Source organism: Sus scrofa, chromosome 4 (assembly GCF_054392235.1).
Source record: "Sus scrofa isolate SSC_HxYL_T2T_F1_AM1 chromosome 4, Sscrofa_HxYL_maternal_Yorkshire_Landrace_v2.0, whole genome shotgun sequence".
Classification (NCBI taxonomy): Eukaryota; Metazoa; Chordata; class Mammalia; order Artiodactyla; family Suidae; genus Sus; species Sus scrofa.
Window position 1 is genome coordinate 105,073,882 of NC_139386.1, and position 17,018 is coordinate 105,090,899.

The window sequence follows — 17,018 nt, forward strand, 5'->3', positions numbered from 1 at the left end:
ATGGCGTTGCCATGAGCTGTGGTGTACGTTGCAGACTCCTCTCAGATTCTGATTTGCTGTTGCTATGGTATAGGCCGGCAGCTGCAGCTCTGATTTGACCCCTAGCCCAGGAACTTACATATGCTGCAGGTGCAGCTCTAAGAAGAAGAAAAAAATAAATTAAAAAAATATATATAAAAGCACCCCTCAAATATATGAAGAGATGCCCCATGACAGAAGGGTTTTATTTGCTTAGTGTCACTTCAAAGGGTTGAACCAGAACCAAGGAGTAAAACTTTGAGGGTTGCACAATATCAGCTTAACATTAAAAACACACAAATTTGGTCAGGCTAGTATGGAGTAGACTCAAGTCTCAGTATAGGGAGAAATCAGATGACTTTTAAGGTTCCTTCTAACAAAGAAATTCCTTGATTCTATTGTTGTTATAATTAAATTTATTACCATTACTAATGTTTAATTAAAACTATTCAAAATTCTTTCTGAAATTACAGCTTCCTCTTCCTAGTGAATATCCTTATGGTAGCATAGGAAAAAAGAAGCAATGGTATTAGAGTTGCTAGATGAAAAACTTTTCCAAATTTCCTCAAAGTTCTATCATTTCTTAATTCCTTTTAATTTTATCCAGTAGATAATGTACTCCTTAATAACTGGATCAGCAATCAAATGGAAGTAACCCATTAAACTGGCTTAATTCCAGTCATATTAAGTGGATGTTTTAATTGGGTCAATTAAGTAAGAGGAAAGAGTTGCATTATAATAGGCCACGGCATCTGAGTATACTTTAAACAACTGAGACTCTTTTCCAGGAGTAAGTGAACTACTGAAAGGATTAAGGAAAATGAGTATTTTAAATAGTCTACATTATGGCCATGGGATTAGGGGATTTTAGGGGAAATGAGCAAATAGCCCAGTTTCCTATGCTAGCAAAACTTAGCACTTCCTCCAGCTTTCCTTCCAATACTCGGAAGGAAGAATCCCTGTAACTTTATCAAATTCATGATAGGGAAATCTGAATTTTTTGTTGTACCCATAGCCCTACTGTATACCTACCAAATTCCTGCCTTTCTCATCTCTGAATTTGGCCTTCACAGTGCCAATTTTAAGCCCCGAGAATTAGTTAGTTTCTCCCATTCTTTCACACCTGCCCAACTCAGCCTGTCCTCTTCCCTGGCCTGTTCTTTCCCTACCAAGCCCCATTTCCTCCTTGACCATCTGTTCTCTACAATTACTGTTCTCTTCTCAAGAAAATATTCCACCATTTTCTAGAACACTGAACCCACTTGCTTGCCTTGACAAAAATCTAGTTTTCTTTTATTTCTGTCTCTTTTGTACCCCTCTCAAGAGCCCTAGCAAATGTTCCACTTTCATTTAGTAACTTTCTCCCCTTCAAAACCATATGAAATTATACCATGTCTTTTTAGGGCCACACCCATGACATATGGAACTTCCTAGGCCAGGGACTGAATCCGAGCCATAGCTGTGACCTACACTGCAGCTGCAGCAATGATGGATCCTTGAACCCACTGTTCAGGGCCAGGGATGGAATCTCCACATCAATCCAAGCTGCTGCAGTTGGATTCTTGACTCACTACTCCATGGCAGAAAATCCTATACCAAGTCTTTGGGCCATAAGGAAGCATTATGTCATAGCCTGGCATTCAAGTCCCTCCAAAAATTAGTTACAGGTTGCTTTTTTTTTTTTTTTTTTTTTTGTCTTTTTGCTATTTCTTTGGGCCGCTCCCGCGGTATATGGAGGTTCCCAGGCTAGGGGTCCAATCGGAGCTGTAGCCACTGGCCTACGCCAGAGCCACAGCAACGCGGGATCCGAGCCGCCTCTGCAACCTACACCACAGCTCACGGCAACGCCGGATCATTAACCCACTGAGCAAGGGCAGGGACCAAACCCACAACCTCATGGTTTCTAGTCGGATTCATTAACTACTGCGCCACGACGGGAACTCCCAGGTTACTTTTTTAGGTCCATCTTTCACCAGTCTTTACCACAGAGCCTACTCTCTTCTAGGTATACTGAATGACTTACCTACTAAGCAGCAAACACAGAAGTACTCTTGTACCCCATGCCTTTGCTTCTGCTGTTCTTCCTGCTTGGTATACCTTTCCATTACTCCTTATTCGTGGAGAAAAAGCCCATGTTTATTTCCTCCTTCTTAGCAGTATCCTGAGAGCTCTTTAAAATAAAGGAATCAGGGAGTGCCTGTCATGGCGCAGCAGACACAAATCCAACTAGGAACCATGAGGTTGCGGGTTCGATCCCTGGGTGTCTCAGTAGGGTAAGGATCTGGCCTTGCCGTGAGCTGTGGTGTAGGTTACAGACGCGGCTCGGATCTGGTGTTGCTGTGACTGCGGTATAGACCGGCAGCTGTAGCTCCAATTAGACCCCTGGCCTGGAACCTCCATATGCCGAGGGTGTGGCCCTAAAAAGACAAAAAAGACAAAAAAATAAATAAATAAAGGAATCATGTTTGTTTGCCTTTGTATTCCAAGACTAGACCAGTGCCTAGTACATCGGAGGTAGCAAATAAATCTCTATTCAGTGAGTGCAAGTTTAGCCTTGGAGGTTTTCTAAACTCTACAGTAAAATTTCTTATCTGAGGACCTCAGCCTATGAACCACCCTCCCAACTTCCAGTCATGCTAAAAGGCTGGACTGGACTGGAGGAGCAGAATGGTGGCTTAGCAACTCTTTTCTCATGTAATGTTATCATTATATCTAAACGTGCAGGAACAAGTCAGGATTACACAAACACAAACTGCCTTAGGCCTGAGAGCAGACTGAAAGACTGAGTACCACAGAGTTACCTTCAGGCCCACCTCTTTTGAATCTTGTCTTGGGACTCTTAGAAAATCTCTGAACTATAGTTCCTCAATGTTGGTCAACATTCTTCAGCTAACATTTACTGGTCTCTTGATATAGGCCAGACCCTCTGCTAGGTACTGGACATGCAAATATGACCACATAGAAAATTCCTATCTGTATGGAACTCAAGACAGGAAACATGGAAGACAGACAAATAAACAGATATTGAAAGTGTTCATTCATCCAGCAGATATTTACTATATCCTAAACAAGTGCCCCAGTAACAATGTTGAAGAGCTGGCTTTGGGAGGAGTAAGGAATAAGTACCCAATTCTGACTACAACTGCAAATACATAGTAAAGGAAAGTAAAAAGTTTACTAAAAGGACAAGGATATCTTGACAATAACAGAGATAAGAACAATCAGTAATACTTATGCAAAATTAGGAAAAAAGGGCAGAATAAACCAAGTTCTGAGAACTACAAGGAATTCAGAATTTTGGAAAAAAGCGTTATAGGAATTAAAGAAAATGAAGCTGGAGATGTTTAGAAAGGCCAAATCAAGACAAATCCTTAGATGCCATGCAAGAAGTCTGCATTCAATGTAGGCAATGGAGAACAACTGAAGGATTTTAAATGGAAGTCAAATCAGATTTGTAATTCAGAAAATGTGTTAGAGGGGAGTGATGTGGGAAATGGGTCAGTTATGAGCCTGTGGCAAAAGTCCAAAGACAAGATGAGGGCTTTAAACTAAGGTAAAGTAATACAAGGGAAAAAATTTTAATGAAATTTCATTGGTGAATCTGAAAGGATTTAAATGGAATGTACATTGGAGATCAGAGCAAGGAAAGAATCTGCTCAGGTTCTATGGCATTGATATAATTGGTAATATAAGAGTGGGAGCAAGATAGGAAGGAGGGAGATAAATATGGTAAAATGATGTGTCTGAATGAGAAAACAGTGCAAAAACAGTATCAATGAATTAAGAAAGAACTGCACCAGGGTACACTATACATCTTTATATATCCCTATCTAACTTACAGTGATGTTTTGTTTGGTTGGTTTTGTTTGTTTTGTTTTTTGATGAATTGGCTGCCTCTCACAAGCAAGAAATAAACCTCCATTATGTTTCTAGTTAAGTGCAAGTTATGGTTGTACTATGAGAAATAATTTGTAAATCAACTCTCAAAATGTATTTCATGAGCATCTTAAGAGACCTGTGATTACCCTCAAATGAAGCATTTCAGTGTTTCCTCATTGACTTAAGAATATACATAATAATTCTCAAGGCTAAAATGAAAAGAACACATGGCAAAACACAGAAGGTAATTTCTTGAGTCTCATATATTAAAAGCGACATACAAGGATAGTTACTAGAGTGTACCCAGAGAAGGGCAACCAAGGTGGCAGAGAATGTGAAACCTGTTATATGGAGAACTAGTTCTGTTAAAGCTTTAAGACTGATAATGACAAGACCTAAAGTTATGACAGTTGTTTTCAATGGTTCAAGACCTGTCACTGGTTAGGATTAGACTCCTTGGCTCCAGAAGACAGAGCTAAGTCCATTGATTGAAGGGAGATTCTGGGGTCAATAAAAAGAATAATATTTCAGCAAGTGGAGCAGACAAACAATTAGGTCATCTCGTTAGAAGGCAATGAGAGGAGTTCCCGTCGTGGCGCAGTGGTTAACGAATCCGACTAGGAACCATGAGGTTGCGGGTTCGGTCCCTGCCCTTGCTCAGTGGGTTAATGATCCGGCGTTGCCGTGAGCTGTGGTGTAGGTTGCAGACGTGGCTCGGATCCCGCGTTGCTGTGGCCCTGGTGTAGGCCAGCGGCTACAGCTCCAATTCGACCCCTAGCCTGGGAACCTCCATATGCCGTGGGAAGCGGCCCTTGAAAAGGCAAAAGGACAAAAAAATAAATAAATAAATAGAAGGCAATGAGATCCCCATTACCAGGGATATTTAAGGAGGAATGAGATAACACACTTGAGTGTATTTGTAGAGAGAAGGTTTCTATTAGCTAAGATTTATTGCCATTCTAAAATTCTATGTTCTAGAAGTTTATAAAGTAACACCTTAGAGTTGGATGTGGCTAAAATTTTCTACATGGCATACTGTCTGACTCTGGGCATAAAGCTGGTGTTCCCGTCATGGCTTAGTGGTTAATGGACTCCACTAGGATCCATGAAGACGTGGGTTCAATCCCTGGCCTCACTCATTGGGTTAAGGATCTGGCATTGCAGGGAGCTGTAGTGTAGGTCGCAGACGCAGCTCTGATCTGGCCTTGCTGTGGCTGTGGTGTAGGCCAGCTGCTACAGCTCCAATTTGACCCCTAGCCTGGGAACCTCTGTGGGTATGGCCATAAAAAGACAAAAAACCAAAAAGCATACAGCAAGTCGTTTAACATTTAAATTGAGAGCTGTGGAGAGTTCCCATGTTAAGGAACAGAGTGGGTTAGGTATCCTGCAGGCTAAGTATCTAGGGTTGTCACTGCAGTGATTTGGGTTCAATCCCTAGCCCAGGAATTTCTGTATACTGCAGGCTCAGCCAAAAAAAGTAGTAACTTATTAACTACCTAAATAAATAAATAAACAGTTGTTTATATGTTGATTTAAATACTCTTCTACCTTTGCCTAGCCATCTTGATGTTAAATTCTTGTTACTGGAACTGTTTATACTTTGGTGCTTAAATTAATCCATTAGGACTGGGTATTATAAGTTACCCTCAACCTTACCCCTGACTCAACAAATAAAAAAGTTGAGAAGGTAAGGTTTAGGTTCCATGGGACTTTAGCCATAAAATGGGATTGAGTTTATTTTTACTTCCTTCTCCATGTGGTATAAAGCCTCGTTGTTAGTAAGAATTCAAGTACACAGATGTTTCCCATCATCCCCCATGCCCTTTTACTTTCACCTCATTTTCCAAATACTTTTAAGGCCATTTATTATTTCCTTGTGTCCAAATTTCATTTATCAGTTGAAAGACTGTTTTAGGGAGGAGGTAGGTACTGGTTGAAAGGCAGATCAGGAGAAATACCTTCCAAAGGCAAAGTAAACAGAGTAAACTACTGATTTTTGTTTGTTTGTTTGTTTGTCTTTGTGCCTTTTCCAGGGCCGCTCCCTGTAGCATATGGAGATTCCCAGGCTAGGGGTCTAATCAGAGTTGTAGCCTCTGGCCTATGCCACAGACACAGCAACACAGGATCTGAGACTTGTCTGTGACCTACACCACAGCTCATGTCAACAGTGAATCCTTAACCCACGGAGCAAGGCCAGGGATCGAACCACAACCTTATGGTTCCTACTCAGATTCCTTAACCACTGTGCCACGACAGGAACTCCTACTGATGTTAATATCATTATATTGGGGTGGTGGCAGGGTAAGGTGATCACGTGAAGGCGTAACACCCTTGGTTCAGAAAACTAGCCTGTGTTCCTTGGAATTCTCCATAGCAGGGAAATTGTTAACAGGATTATTGTTCCTACCAAGGTAATTTTACAAGTAAAATTCTGTTTTTCTCTTTAGGGTTAAAGACATTGCCCTCAAAGAGTGAAATGATAAGAGAAATAGCTAAGTTTCAAGAGAATATGGCAAAAAGGTAAGAACTCTCCCACAAAGATATGTGGTTAACCTCTCCACTTAGTTCTTATTAAGAGAAGGGTACTGTATTTGTCTTCCTTATGTTCGTTTAAGGATACAGACTGTATGTTGAAGGAAAAGGAAATAATAGTCTGTGACAGCAGAAGGGAGAAATACCACCAAGTGGTCTAATATGGATGGGGAAGGAGAGACAAGCTTAGGAAAATGCTATGTTTAGGGCCTAAAAGTCCAGTAGGAAAAGCACATGGAGAGAAAACCAGGGATATTACCTTTGCAAGGATTACTTGAAGGGCTAGTAGAGCTGTCAGAGAAAGGAAGGGCAGCAAAGATCTTAAGGAGAAGTAGACATGGTCACATTACAAGTCTATGGGTAGATTTACAAATCTGCAGAGGCCACTCTGCTGGCTGCCATGTGACGGCATATTCAGGTCACAGTGGCTCATGGCATGAAGAATCTCTGTGATCTGGGAAGGTGGGACCATCAGCCAGCTGCTCGTGCTTAGGTGGACAAGGTTATCTAGCTATCTGAATTTCAGACCTAAGCTTATTCACTGAATGGTTTTTATTTGAATAAAGCTGACATGGATGAAGTTCCTAAATTTCTGTGGAAAAGCCAAAAGCACAATCATTTCATGCCCAAACATGTGGTGTTCTTCAGCCGATTATACCAGCATAACTCTCCCTGCTGGGAGGAAGAGAAAGAAAGTTTTTTTTAACCCTGGTACTCTTTCCAGGTGCTCTCCTATTTTCCTCCTCCCGTCCACTGTCAAGCTTCGGCAATATACAGTCTACATGATATGCTCTAAGTCAGCACCCTTTTCTCCCTCCATTGTAATGTCCATCCTTGGTCCTGGAGCTGCTCTCAAAAACGTCATCCATGACCTACTTCCTTTTTCTTTCTCTTACTACTGAGTTTGGCACTTTGAAAACCTCCTCCTGCTTGCAGTGTTTTCTTTCCTTGCTTTTCTGGCACTAAATTATCCTATTTCCACTTTCCTCCTCTCTTTCCTTTGACTTATTTTTGTCTAGTCACCTTTGGAGGTGAGCAGTTCCCCAGGACAACATTTAACCTTTAGTGAAGGTCAACTTTGTACAAGCACTAAGTGTTTTACACGAAAGAGTTTATTTAATCGTCACAGCAACCCCACAAGGCAGGTACTAGTGCATCTCTTTGTGAAACCTTCCTGAATACCCACTGCGGTAGTATAAATGCAGGCCTGGAAACCCTTGAGCCACCATAACATCCACAGGGAAAGCTCTCAAATTCTTCCCTGCTTACCCTCTTCTAGTCTAAACTGCAGTCCCATTTCAATAAATTCCTATCGGACCATCTATCAGTTCCTCTGAAATTCCATCTCACCTGTTCTGCCTCATTTTCTATCATTGTTTCCTGTCTTTTTTGGATTCCTCTGGTTAGTCCATCTAATTGCAAATATCTTAATATGGCTTTTCTCTTATTTCCTTTCAGTCCCACTGTTCTTTCTTTTATTTTCCTTATAGAAAGCACAAGAGAAAGTCACGAGTTAAGCTCTTTAAATCCAACTCCTTCCACACAGGTATTATCCTATTACCACATATTCCCTCTAAAAAGTCCTCTTAGCCCTTCACATGTGCCCTTGTTGAAATCATTCCATCTGGCTCCATGTGGAGGAAGCTAGGGGGATGAGTCACCCTCCCCTTCCTTTCAGGATTCCAAATCATCACTGGCTCTGGGAAGTCCTGCTCTTTGAGCTGCCCCACCACCACCCTCTTAAAACAACTGAGGATCCCACGCTGAGGAGTTTTCAGCTGGGTCCTCTCTTTCTGCTACTACCAGAGTCCTCTGGCTCTGGACCTGCTGTGCTTGCCTCTTTGTAACCACCCTCGTCTCACAACATGCTTCCTCTACTGTAGAGTGCCCACATGCTATAATCTGTGCTCACATCCCACACTCATTCCTGCTTTACTCCTTCATGCTGCAGTTCCCCTGACACAGAATGCTTTCTTTGTTCTCAGCTAATCTATCCCACATCCTTCAAGGACTTGTAATAGCTTGATTTTAGCTACTCTCCTCTACATCTCTATTTAGCAGTCCAAAACCACATAGATCTACCAAAAGTCTTACATTCTTTCTGTTTCATGTGTGTCGCTCTTTGCTGCTCCAATAGATGATAAGGTCCTTAAAGATAAAGACAATGTTCTCTTTCTTCTCTCTTTTCTACAGCTCCTAGCCCAATACTGAGCCAGTAGCAGGTAGTCAGAGAGCACTGATTAACTGACTGATTGAATTGCTAACAGGCCATGGCTTTTGTCTTCTCTACTTCAGATATGTGGACAGCCAACGCCATACCATTCAGGGAGACTATATAGATACCATGGAAGAGCTTGCTGATCTGGTGGGTGTCAGGCCCAATCTGCTGTCCCTGGCCTTCAGTGACCCCAGACTGGCATTCCAGTTACTTTGGGGACCTTGTACTCCAATCCAGTACCGTCTCCAGGGCCCTGGAAAGTGGGATGGAGCGCGAAAAGCTATCCTCACCACAGAAGATCGTATCAGGAAGCCACTAGTGACAAGAGTAACTGAAAACAATAATTCCATGACTTCAACAATAACAGTGGCCAGGTTTATGCTGGCTGTTGTCTTCTTTGCTATAATTCTGACCTATTTTTAGCTGTTCCATTGTCATTGCTTCAGTTTGCTTTGAAAGCAGGATCTAGAGATGCCTTCAGAACCTGATGAGATTGAACAACTCTCTCCTTTACATCACCCAGAAATCTACTTTTCCTTTTCCAAAGCATTGGTCCATGTCCCTCTTTTCCCTACACTGAAATCCCAGCTTTCATTTGTACTGACTTCCCTCCCTTCCTTTTATGACCTATCACTTTTTCCTTCCAGTAACCCCAGGGCTGTGAGCTCAGGTACTCTTTCAGTCATCTTTGTATGTCCTAAGCAGAGTTCCTCTCATGCAGTAGTTGCTTAATCAATGTCTGCTGTCATTTATCAAATATGGTAGGGAGCATAAGTCAGTATATTTAAAAGAAATGGGTGACTCCATGTAACTGTGTTTCTGTAAGAATTTGGTTTTCTAACTAGAATTTTATTCGTTGTTTTTTGTTTTGTTTTGTTTTGTTTTGTTTTTTAATGGCCACACCTGCGGCTTATGGAAGTTCCCAGGCCAGTGACTGAATCGGACCCGTGGTCCAGCTCTAACAATGCTAGATCCCTTAACCCACTGTGTCAAGCTGGGGATCAAACCTGTGCCTCCACAGTGACCCCAGATGCTGCGGTCAGACTCTTTTTTGTTGTTGTTTTTTATAGTTGCTTTCTGTTCGAGAGCAAATGATATTGATTTCATTCTTAAATTCATTCATTCATTCATGGGTGTGACATGCAGGAGCTTGATATGGGATCTAAGTTCCTAGACCATGGACTGAACCCAGGCCACAGTGGTGAAAGCACCCAGTCCTAACCACCAGACCACCAGAGAACTCCCTGCAGTCAGATTCTTAACCCACTGCACCACAGTGAGAACTCCTTTTGTTTGCTTTTAATATTGTAACTAAATGTATTTTTTCCTGAGTGATTAGAGAAATAATGGTCCTATAACAGTTGTATATATCTACCATAAGATATATAGATATGAAAACCATTTGTTCCACCAGTGTATCTGATTCCTGGTCATTTTTACTCTTTTCCCCGAAGCAACACATCTCTATTTTCTCAATGACGAAATGACCTTTAGCTTTCTGGGCTCATGGATCATTCTAACAACCTAGCAGCTGCCAACAGCTTCAACCTGACTAGAAAAAAATGAGTATTTTAAATTAGCTGTCCCATCTTTTTTGATCTCTTAGTTCCTGTATTAGGACGCAACAAGACTTCACCTTAGGGACTATGATAAGTAGCCACTGAGGCAGGAGATAGATGGGCCCCAGGCTGAGCACCTGGAATCTGTCCCCTCTGGACAAATACTTCAAGAAAAAATTATGGCAGGAACAAGGAGGAGCTGAGTCCTGCTTGGCTAAAAGATGAAGAGACCACACATTCCTCCTTCTCAAGGTCAAGGAGACCTCCCAAACTACACATGTGCAGAAAGGTTCCTCAGGGGTCAGAGAAGGGAGGGGGCACCCGACCATAATACTTCCTGTCAACTTGCCAGAAACTCTTGTGCTAGAATCCAGCGTGGCTAAAAGATGCACACACACTCACAGGGACCCTGAGGCAGGCCAAACATGAACTCAAGCCAGACAGAGCCAAATGACTAGCCAGAGGAACCCCAGAAAAACTGTCCCCATAACTAGCCCCAAAGCACATGGCTCTCTCTCTGTCTCTGTCTTTCTCTCTCTGAGCCCTTCTGTGCTTTCTCCACACCCATCTTCTCTCCTAATAAACCTTCTACTTGCCTCACTCCTCTCAGTCTCCTTGCTGGATTTCTTCTCCAGAGAGACAAGGACTGGGGACCTACATCAAGCCCCTGTGGTCCAGTGGTTAGGATTTAGCATGCTCACCCCACAGCCACTCCTGGGAGAACACCATCAACTGCTCTAGTGTGGCCTACAAATGTGATTGGGAAGGCCACAATTACTCTTACTCGCTCCCCTCCATACCCTCCCATGCATAATCTAAGTCATAAGTATTCAAAGAGGTCCTTTATGTTATAAATTAGGATTGATCATTACGAAATAGAGGGAGTATTCTGCTTATAACAGTTTTTCTTATGTCATACATTGTAGTTATACAAAAACAAAGCAAACAAAATGAAACCCAGGGACTCCAGTGCCTGCTCAAGTGCTACTGTTTTTTCATCCTCATAATTTTTGCTCTGTTTGTCTCTCTCAGAGAAGTTAAGTAAGAGTTGGCCGTTGGGCACACTGAATTTCATGATGAAAGATACCGGATGTACCAGCCAGGTGTGTGTTCATAAATAAGCTGTTGTGCAATACATTTTGGGATTGCTGCCTGTTATTTAACAAAAGAATAAATAGGAACAACTGAAAGAGCCACCTTGGAAAGTATCTTTCCCAAAACAAATAAGAGAAGCAGGAATGTGGGAATTCTAACTTCCTCCTAATCATATAAGTATTTGTATAATTCTCTGCTATTTGCCTAATGTCGCCTGTGGAAATGCTTTTGGAGAATTAGAAGGTCTTTTTCCTTCCATAATCTTTGCGATACTGGGGATTTATCCTCTACTAAAATGGGCCTAGTGCCTTTTAATATGAAAATTATCCTAGTTCAAGAGTAAATGGATTGCTGGCACAGCACTGTAAATCACCTGTACTTCAATAAAGCAAAGTAAATTGAAAGTTGCTTCTTTTTCATTTCCTCTTTTAACATATAAATTGTCTCTTTCAGCATGTAAGTGGGTTGAATTAAGAGTTCTTGGATAATACTTAGTTTTCAGTAATAAGTGCCACAAAAAGTAATGAAGTTTCCTTTTTAAATAAAAAGCATGTAATTCTAAATCCACTGACTCTCATTCTACTTCTAATATGCAAGGTTACCAAAAAAGCATTGCTTAAATTCTAAACCAAGCTAAAAGTAAGAGGTGCATAGGAAACGGAACTCAAAACAACTCAAGATACAAAGCCCTAGTTATTGATGCATGTGTATTAATATTCATCAGTTTACCACATCTTGCTTTGGCAATGACATGAAAAGGTGATACCATTTTCTCAATATGCTTTCTTTGTACTGCCACAAAGTAAGGAAGTGCTCTAAAAGCAAACTAATGGGGGTATGTCAAAGGGACAAGGGAACTAACTGAAAGTGATCCCAATGGCCAAAGCTGGAACAATGTGAAACAGCAATATAAATAACCTACTACTGGACTATAACAAAAAGTATAAAAATTACCCACAAGTCCATACTGATACAAATAATGGAATAATAAGTGAGGTAAAATAAACAAAACTCCCATACAGAAGAATTCTAAACAATTTACATAAATACTCGGTCCTCAAGGATTTAAAGCTTGACTCCCCTCTCCTGAAGTGTAGGCTGCTAGAATGACTTCTTTCCAAAGAGAACAGTATGGAAAGGGGAGAAAATAACTTTACAGTGGAGAAATCTCAGCTGGGTGATCAAGATTAAGATCAGCCGTGAAGTCAGGTTGATAGTGTGTATTCTTTGTTTGTTTTGGCTGACCCTGCAGCATTCAGAGTTCCTGGGTCAGGTTTCAAAACCCAGCCACAGCAGTGACACTGCCAGATCCTTAACAGGAAACAATGATAGAAAATGAGGCAGAACAGGTGAGATGGAATTTCAGAGGAACTGATAGATGGTCCGATAGGAATTTATTGAAATGGGACTGCAGTTTAGACTAGAAGAGGGTAAGCAGGGAAGAATTTGAGAGCTTTCCCTGTGGATGTTATGGTGGCTCAAGGGTTTCCAGGCCTGCATTTATACTACCGCAGTGGGTATTCAGGAAGGTTTCACAAAGAGATGCACTAGTACCTGCCTTGTGGGGTTGCTGTGACGATTAAATAAACTCTTTCGTGTAAAACACTTAGTGCTTGTACAAAGTTGACCTTCACTAAAGGTTAAATACATATAAGGAAGGTATCACTTCTACATGGAATCTTGAAAAAAAAGTCAAATTCAGAGTCACATCAGGTAGAATGATGACTGCCAGGGGTCAGGAGGTAGGGGAAATGGGGAGATGTTGGTCGAAGGGTATAAACTTTCAGTTATACCTTCTGAGAATATAATGTACCGCATGGTTACTATAGTTAATAATACTGTGTTTGGAATAGTTGAAATTTGCTATGAGAGTTAAATCCAAAGCATTGTTCAACACACAAACACAAAGGATATGACGTGATGGTTGTGTTAATTAACTTGATTGTGGTTATCATTCACAGTGTTTACTTGTATCAGATCATCATGATGTAAACATGTACTTTTGTCAGTTATACCGCAATAAAGCTGGAACAAAGAACACAAATAGTATTTTTTTAAAACATAGTTTCCACAATGGTTGAATAGTCTCTTGTGTATAATCTTGTGTCTTTCCTCTTCCTAAGCCAATTTTTAAAACAGTATTTTTTTAATTGAGGTATAATTTTCATACAACAAAATCACCCTTTTTAGTGCACAGTACTGCAAAGTTTAACAGATGCTTAACACCATTACAATCAAGATACAGAAGTGTCCCAGAACTCCACCTGATTTCCTCATGCTGCTTTATAGTCAACCCTTCTTCCTACCCTCAACTCCTAGAAAGCACTGATCTGTTTTCTTACCCTATATCTTGCTTTTTCCAGAATGTCATGTAGATAAACCCTGGCTTGTGTGTGGGGGTGGGGTGGGGTGGGGGGTGGGGGTGTGTGTGTGTCTTTAGGGCCACACCAGAAGCATCTGGAAGTTTCCAGGCTAGGGGTCCAATCGGAGCTGTAGCCGCCAGCCTATGCCACAGCCACAGCAACACAAGAGCCTAGCCACGCCTTCGAACTACACCACAGCTCACCGCGACACTGCATCCTTAACCCACTGAGTGAGGCCAGGGATGGAACCTGTGTCCTCATAGATGCTATCAGGTTTGTTAACTGCTGAGCCACGAAGGGAACTCCATCTCTGGCTTCTTTCACTTTCCATAATCATTTGAGATTCCTCCATGTTGTGGGTAGCAAGAGGTTAATCCTTTTCACTGCTGAGCAGTATTCCAATTATGAATACTATAATAAACATAAATAATAAATACCATAACAAAAATGTATACCACTTTTTGTTTATATATTCACCCAGTGAAAGACACTTGTGTTGTCTCCACATTGGGGTGAATATGAGTCATGCCACCTACATTTTATATAAATAAACACTAATGGATACGTTTTTGTGTGAACCTGTTTCTTTTCTTTCTTTTTTTTTTTTTTTTTTTTTTGCCTTTTTTAGGGCCGCTCCCACGGCACATGGAGGTTCCCAGGCTAAGGGGTCGAATCGGAGCTGTAGCCACCAGCCTGCACCAGAGCCACAGCAACGCGGGATCCGAGCTGCATCTGCAACCTACACCACAGCTCACGGCGATGCCAGATCCTTAACCCAATGAGCAAGGGCAGGGACCGAACCCGCAACCTCATGGTTCCTAGTCGGATTCGTTAACCACTGCGCCACGATGGGAACTCCCTGTGAGCCTGTTTTTATTTCACTTGAATAGCTAGGAGTGGGATTGCTAATCTCCATGTTAAGTGTAGGTTTAACTTCATTAAAAAGATCAGATTGTTTTGAAATGGAAATCACAGAGAGGTCATACTCATCCCTGATCACAAATGAAGATGGGACCTGGTGAGTGAAGGTGGAAAAGTAAACCTTCAGATGCCCAATCTAACCTGCCATCCAGTTCTGTAAAGTCAATATATTCCTCCCCGACTCCCTCATCCTCACCTCTCAGAGGGGGAGGACACCTCAGGTAAGGTGCATAAAAGCATATTGTGCTGTGAGGTCTCCCATGCTCTCTGTTATTTTCCTCAGTTTCTCAGGCAGAATGGCTGATTTGAGGAGACCAGTGGCAATAATATTTGAGATGCAGTAACATCAAGAGAACCCCCACCAATTATTTTGTCCATTGCCTCCTTCTTTTTCTCTGTGGAAGCAAAGATAGGACATTGGGGCAAGCCTAAAGAGAGAAATTATACTGATATTGCTTAAGAGAGCTTCTTTTGTTACCTAGTTATTCTTGAATATAAGAAAAAAACAAACTGGACCTGGGAGAAGCAATTAATCCCCCCGATTGTGTCTAAATACTTCTGTCCTAGGTCTAAAAAATCCAATATGCAGAGTTAACTTTTATTACTAACCGAGGACTGATTTACAAATGCTATTAGAACAGAACAGTGTCATGGATAATCTCCCAAGGCAAATAATCCAAAAAAATCATTTCTGCTCAGCTTTACAAAAACTTTGTCTTCTTGGGAGTTCCCGTCGTGACTCAGTGAAAATGAATCTGACTAGCATCCATGAGGACGCAGGCTCGCTCCCTGGCCTCTTGCTCTTGGGTTAAGGGATCCAGCGTTGTCATGAGCTGTGGTGTAGGTCACAGATGTGGTTTGGATCTGGCATTGCTGTGGCTGTAGCTCCGATTCGAACCCTAGCCCGGGAACCTCCATATCCTATGGGTGTGGCCTTAAAAAGATGAAAATAAAGAGTTTAAGTTTTCCATTGGCTAATATAATACTTGGTTAGCTTTTCCAATATTGATTTGACTACTCTAAGGAAATACAAATGAGGGACATCTTATTTGGCATGGAGAAATCACCCTGGCATTAGAAAGCTGAAGAGTACACAAGGTAAGGTTTAATGTCTGTGTCCTTTGAGGGACTTGCTTCAGAGTCCTGGGGAAAGAATAAAAGGAATTGGGGGATGAAAAGGGGGTAAGATTATCCAAATAGGAGGTAACTAGTCAGTAAAGATTTTGCAGGAGTGAGCAAGAGGTTGCAGTTAAAAATTGCACCTGTTTCCTGTAAACTGTCTTTGGTTAAGAGCAAGAGAATAACTGAGTTTATTAGGGGCAGAGCAAACCAAAAGGGGAAACAGTGGATTTGCCGGACTTAAGTGGATGGGTTTTCAACTTAATATAAAAAATGGACTTTTCCACAAACAGAGCTGCTCATTCAGAAAGGTGGCCTTGTGTGACCTGCAGTTCCCCCTTGCCAGCTATGTTTAAGCCTAAGTGACATTGCCCTGTTAGACATGTAATAAATAGTATTCATGGAACTTTCATTCTGAAAATGTTTCTTAGTGAGTTTAGTCTGTTCACGGGACAAGCAAGACTATGACGAAGAATCAAACCTAGAGTTGCTCTCTGCCAGCTGTCAAAGCAGGGGTTCTTACACTTTAATGCACACACACATTCCCCTGGGGATCTTGTTTAAAATGCACATTCTGATCCTGTAGGATGAGGCCTCAGATTCAGGATGTCTAACAAGCTCCCAGGTGACGCCCATGCTGCTCCTCACTAGAACACAGGCTGAGTGACAAGAGCTTCCAGTAGGTCATGAAACATGCGTGCGTCTAATAACACAAAGGAAGAATGAGTAAATCCCATAGCAATCTCATTAACTATCACTCAAAACGTGAATGAGTCACAACCTGAGGCCTGTCGCTGCCCGTTTCTGCCTTAATGTTCTTTCTGATGTTTCCATTCTTTCTTGAATTTCATTTCTTCAGGGGTTGCTCATACCAAGTGCTGTTTCTTAGCCTTGCAGGGCTTTCTCCTTCTCCTTAGACGAAGTTTAACCATTTGTCAAGATTTATCTCCTCATCACTCCTCCTTCCCCGCGGCTCCAGTCCAGCTGACTGCTTCCCACAGCACTTAGCAATTACCACTACTTCCTCAGCCTTCTGTTGGAAGCCCGCTTTCTTGATTCCTGTAGAAACCCACCTCTCAGGGAAGCCCCCCAGAAAGACAACATAAGAAAGAAAGGCAAAGTCGCTCCTCTGGGTACGGAGCCCTGGAGTCACTCGGGGACCACCCCCTCCGGAGGGCAGGCCCTGGGGCTCAACCAACCGAGTCTCAGCGCAGCCTCGCCAGTGAAGCGATCTCAGCCCTGCGTGCCGCGGACTGCGGAGCGGGCGCCCCCGCGTGGCCCTGGAGGCTGCGCGCCGCTGCCCACCATCGAGCC

At 42.1% G+C, this 17,018-nt stretch overlaps 2 protein-coding genes across 44 annotated transcripts in view; one reads left to right on the forward strand and one right to left on the reverse strand.

Annotated features, from left to right (window-relative positions):
• Nucleotides 1-11,705, forward strand: part of FMO5 (flavin containing dimethylaniline monoxygenase 5) — a 35,884-nt gene extending 24,179 nt beyond the window's left edge. For all 4 annotated transcript variants that reach the window (XM_005653073.4, XM_001928594.5, XM_005653074.4 and 1 more), the window contains exons 8-9: nucleotides 6,345-6,417; nucleotides 8,725-11,705. In XM_005653073.4, the coding sequence (XP_005653130.1) occupies nucleotides 6,345-6,417; nucleotides 8,725-9,070 (419 nt within the window). In that variant the 3' untranslated portion in view covers nucleotides 9,071-11,705. The remainder of the gene's footprint in view (nucleotides 1-6,344; nucleotides 6,418-8,724) is intronic.
• Nucleotides 1-17,018, reverse strand: part of CHD1L (chromodomain helicase DNA binding protein 1 like) — a 177,338-nt gene that overhangs the window by 95,749 nt on the left and 64,571 nt on the right. The gene's annotated exons all lie outside the window — the stretch shown is intronic.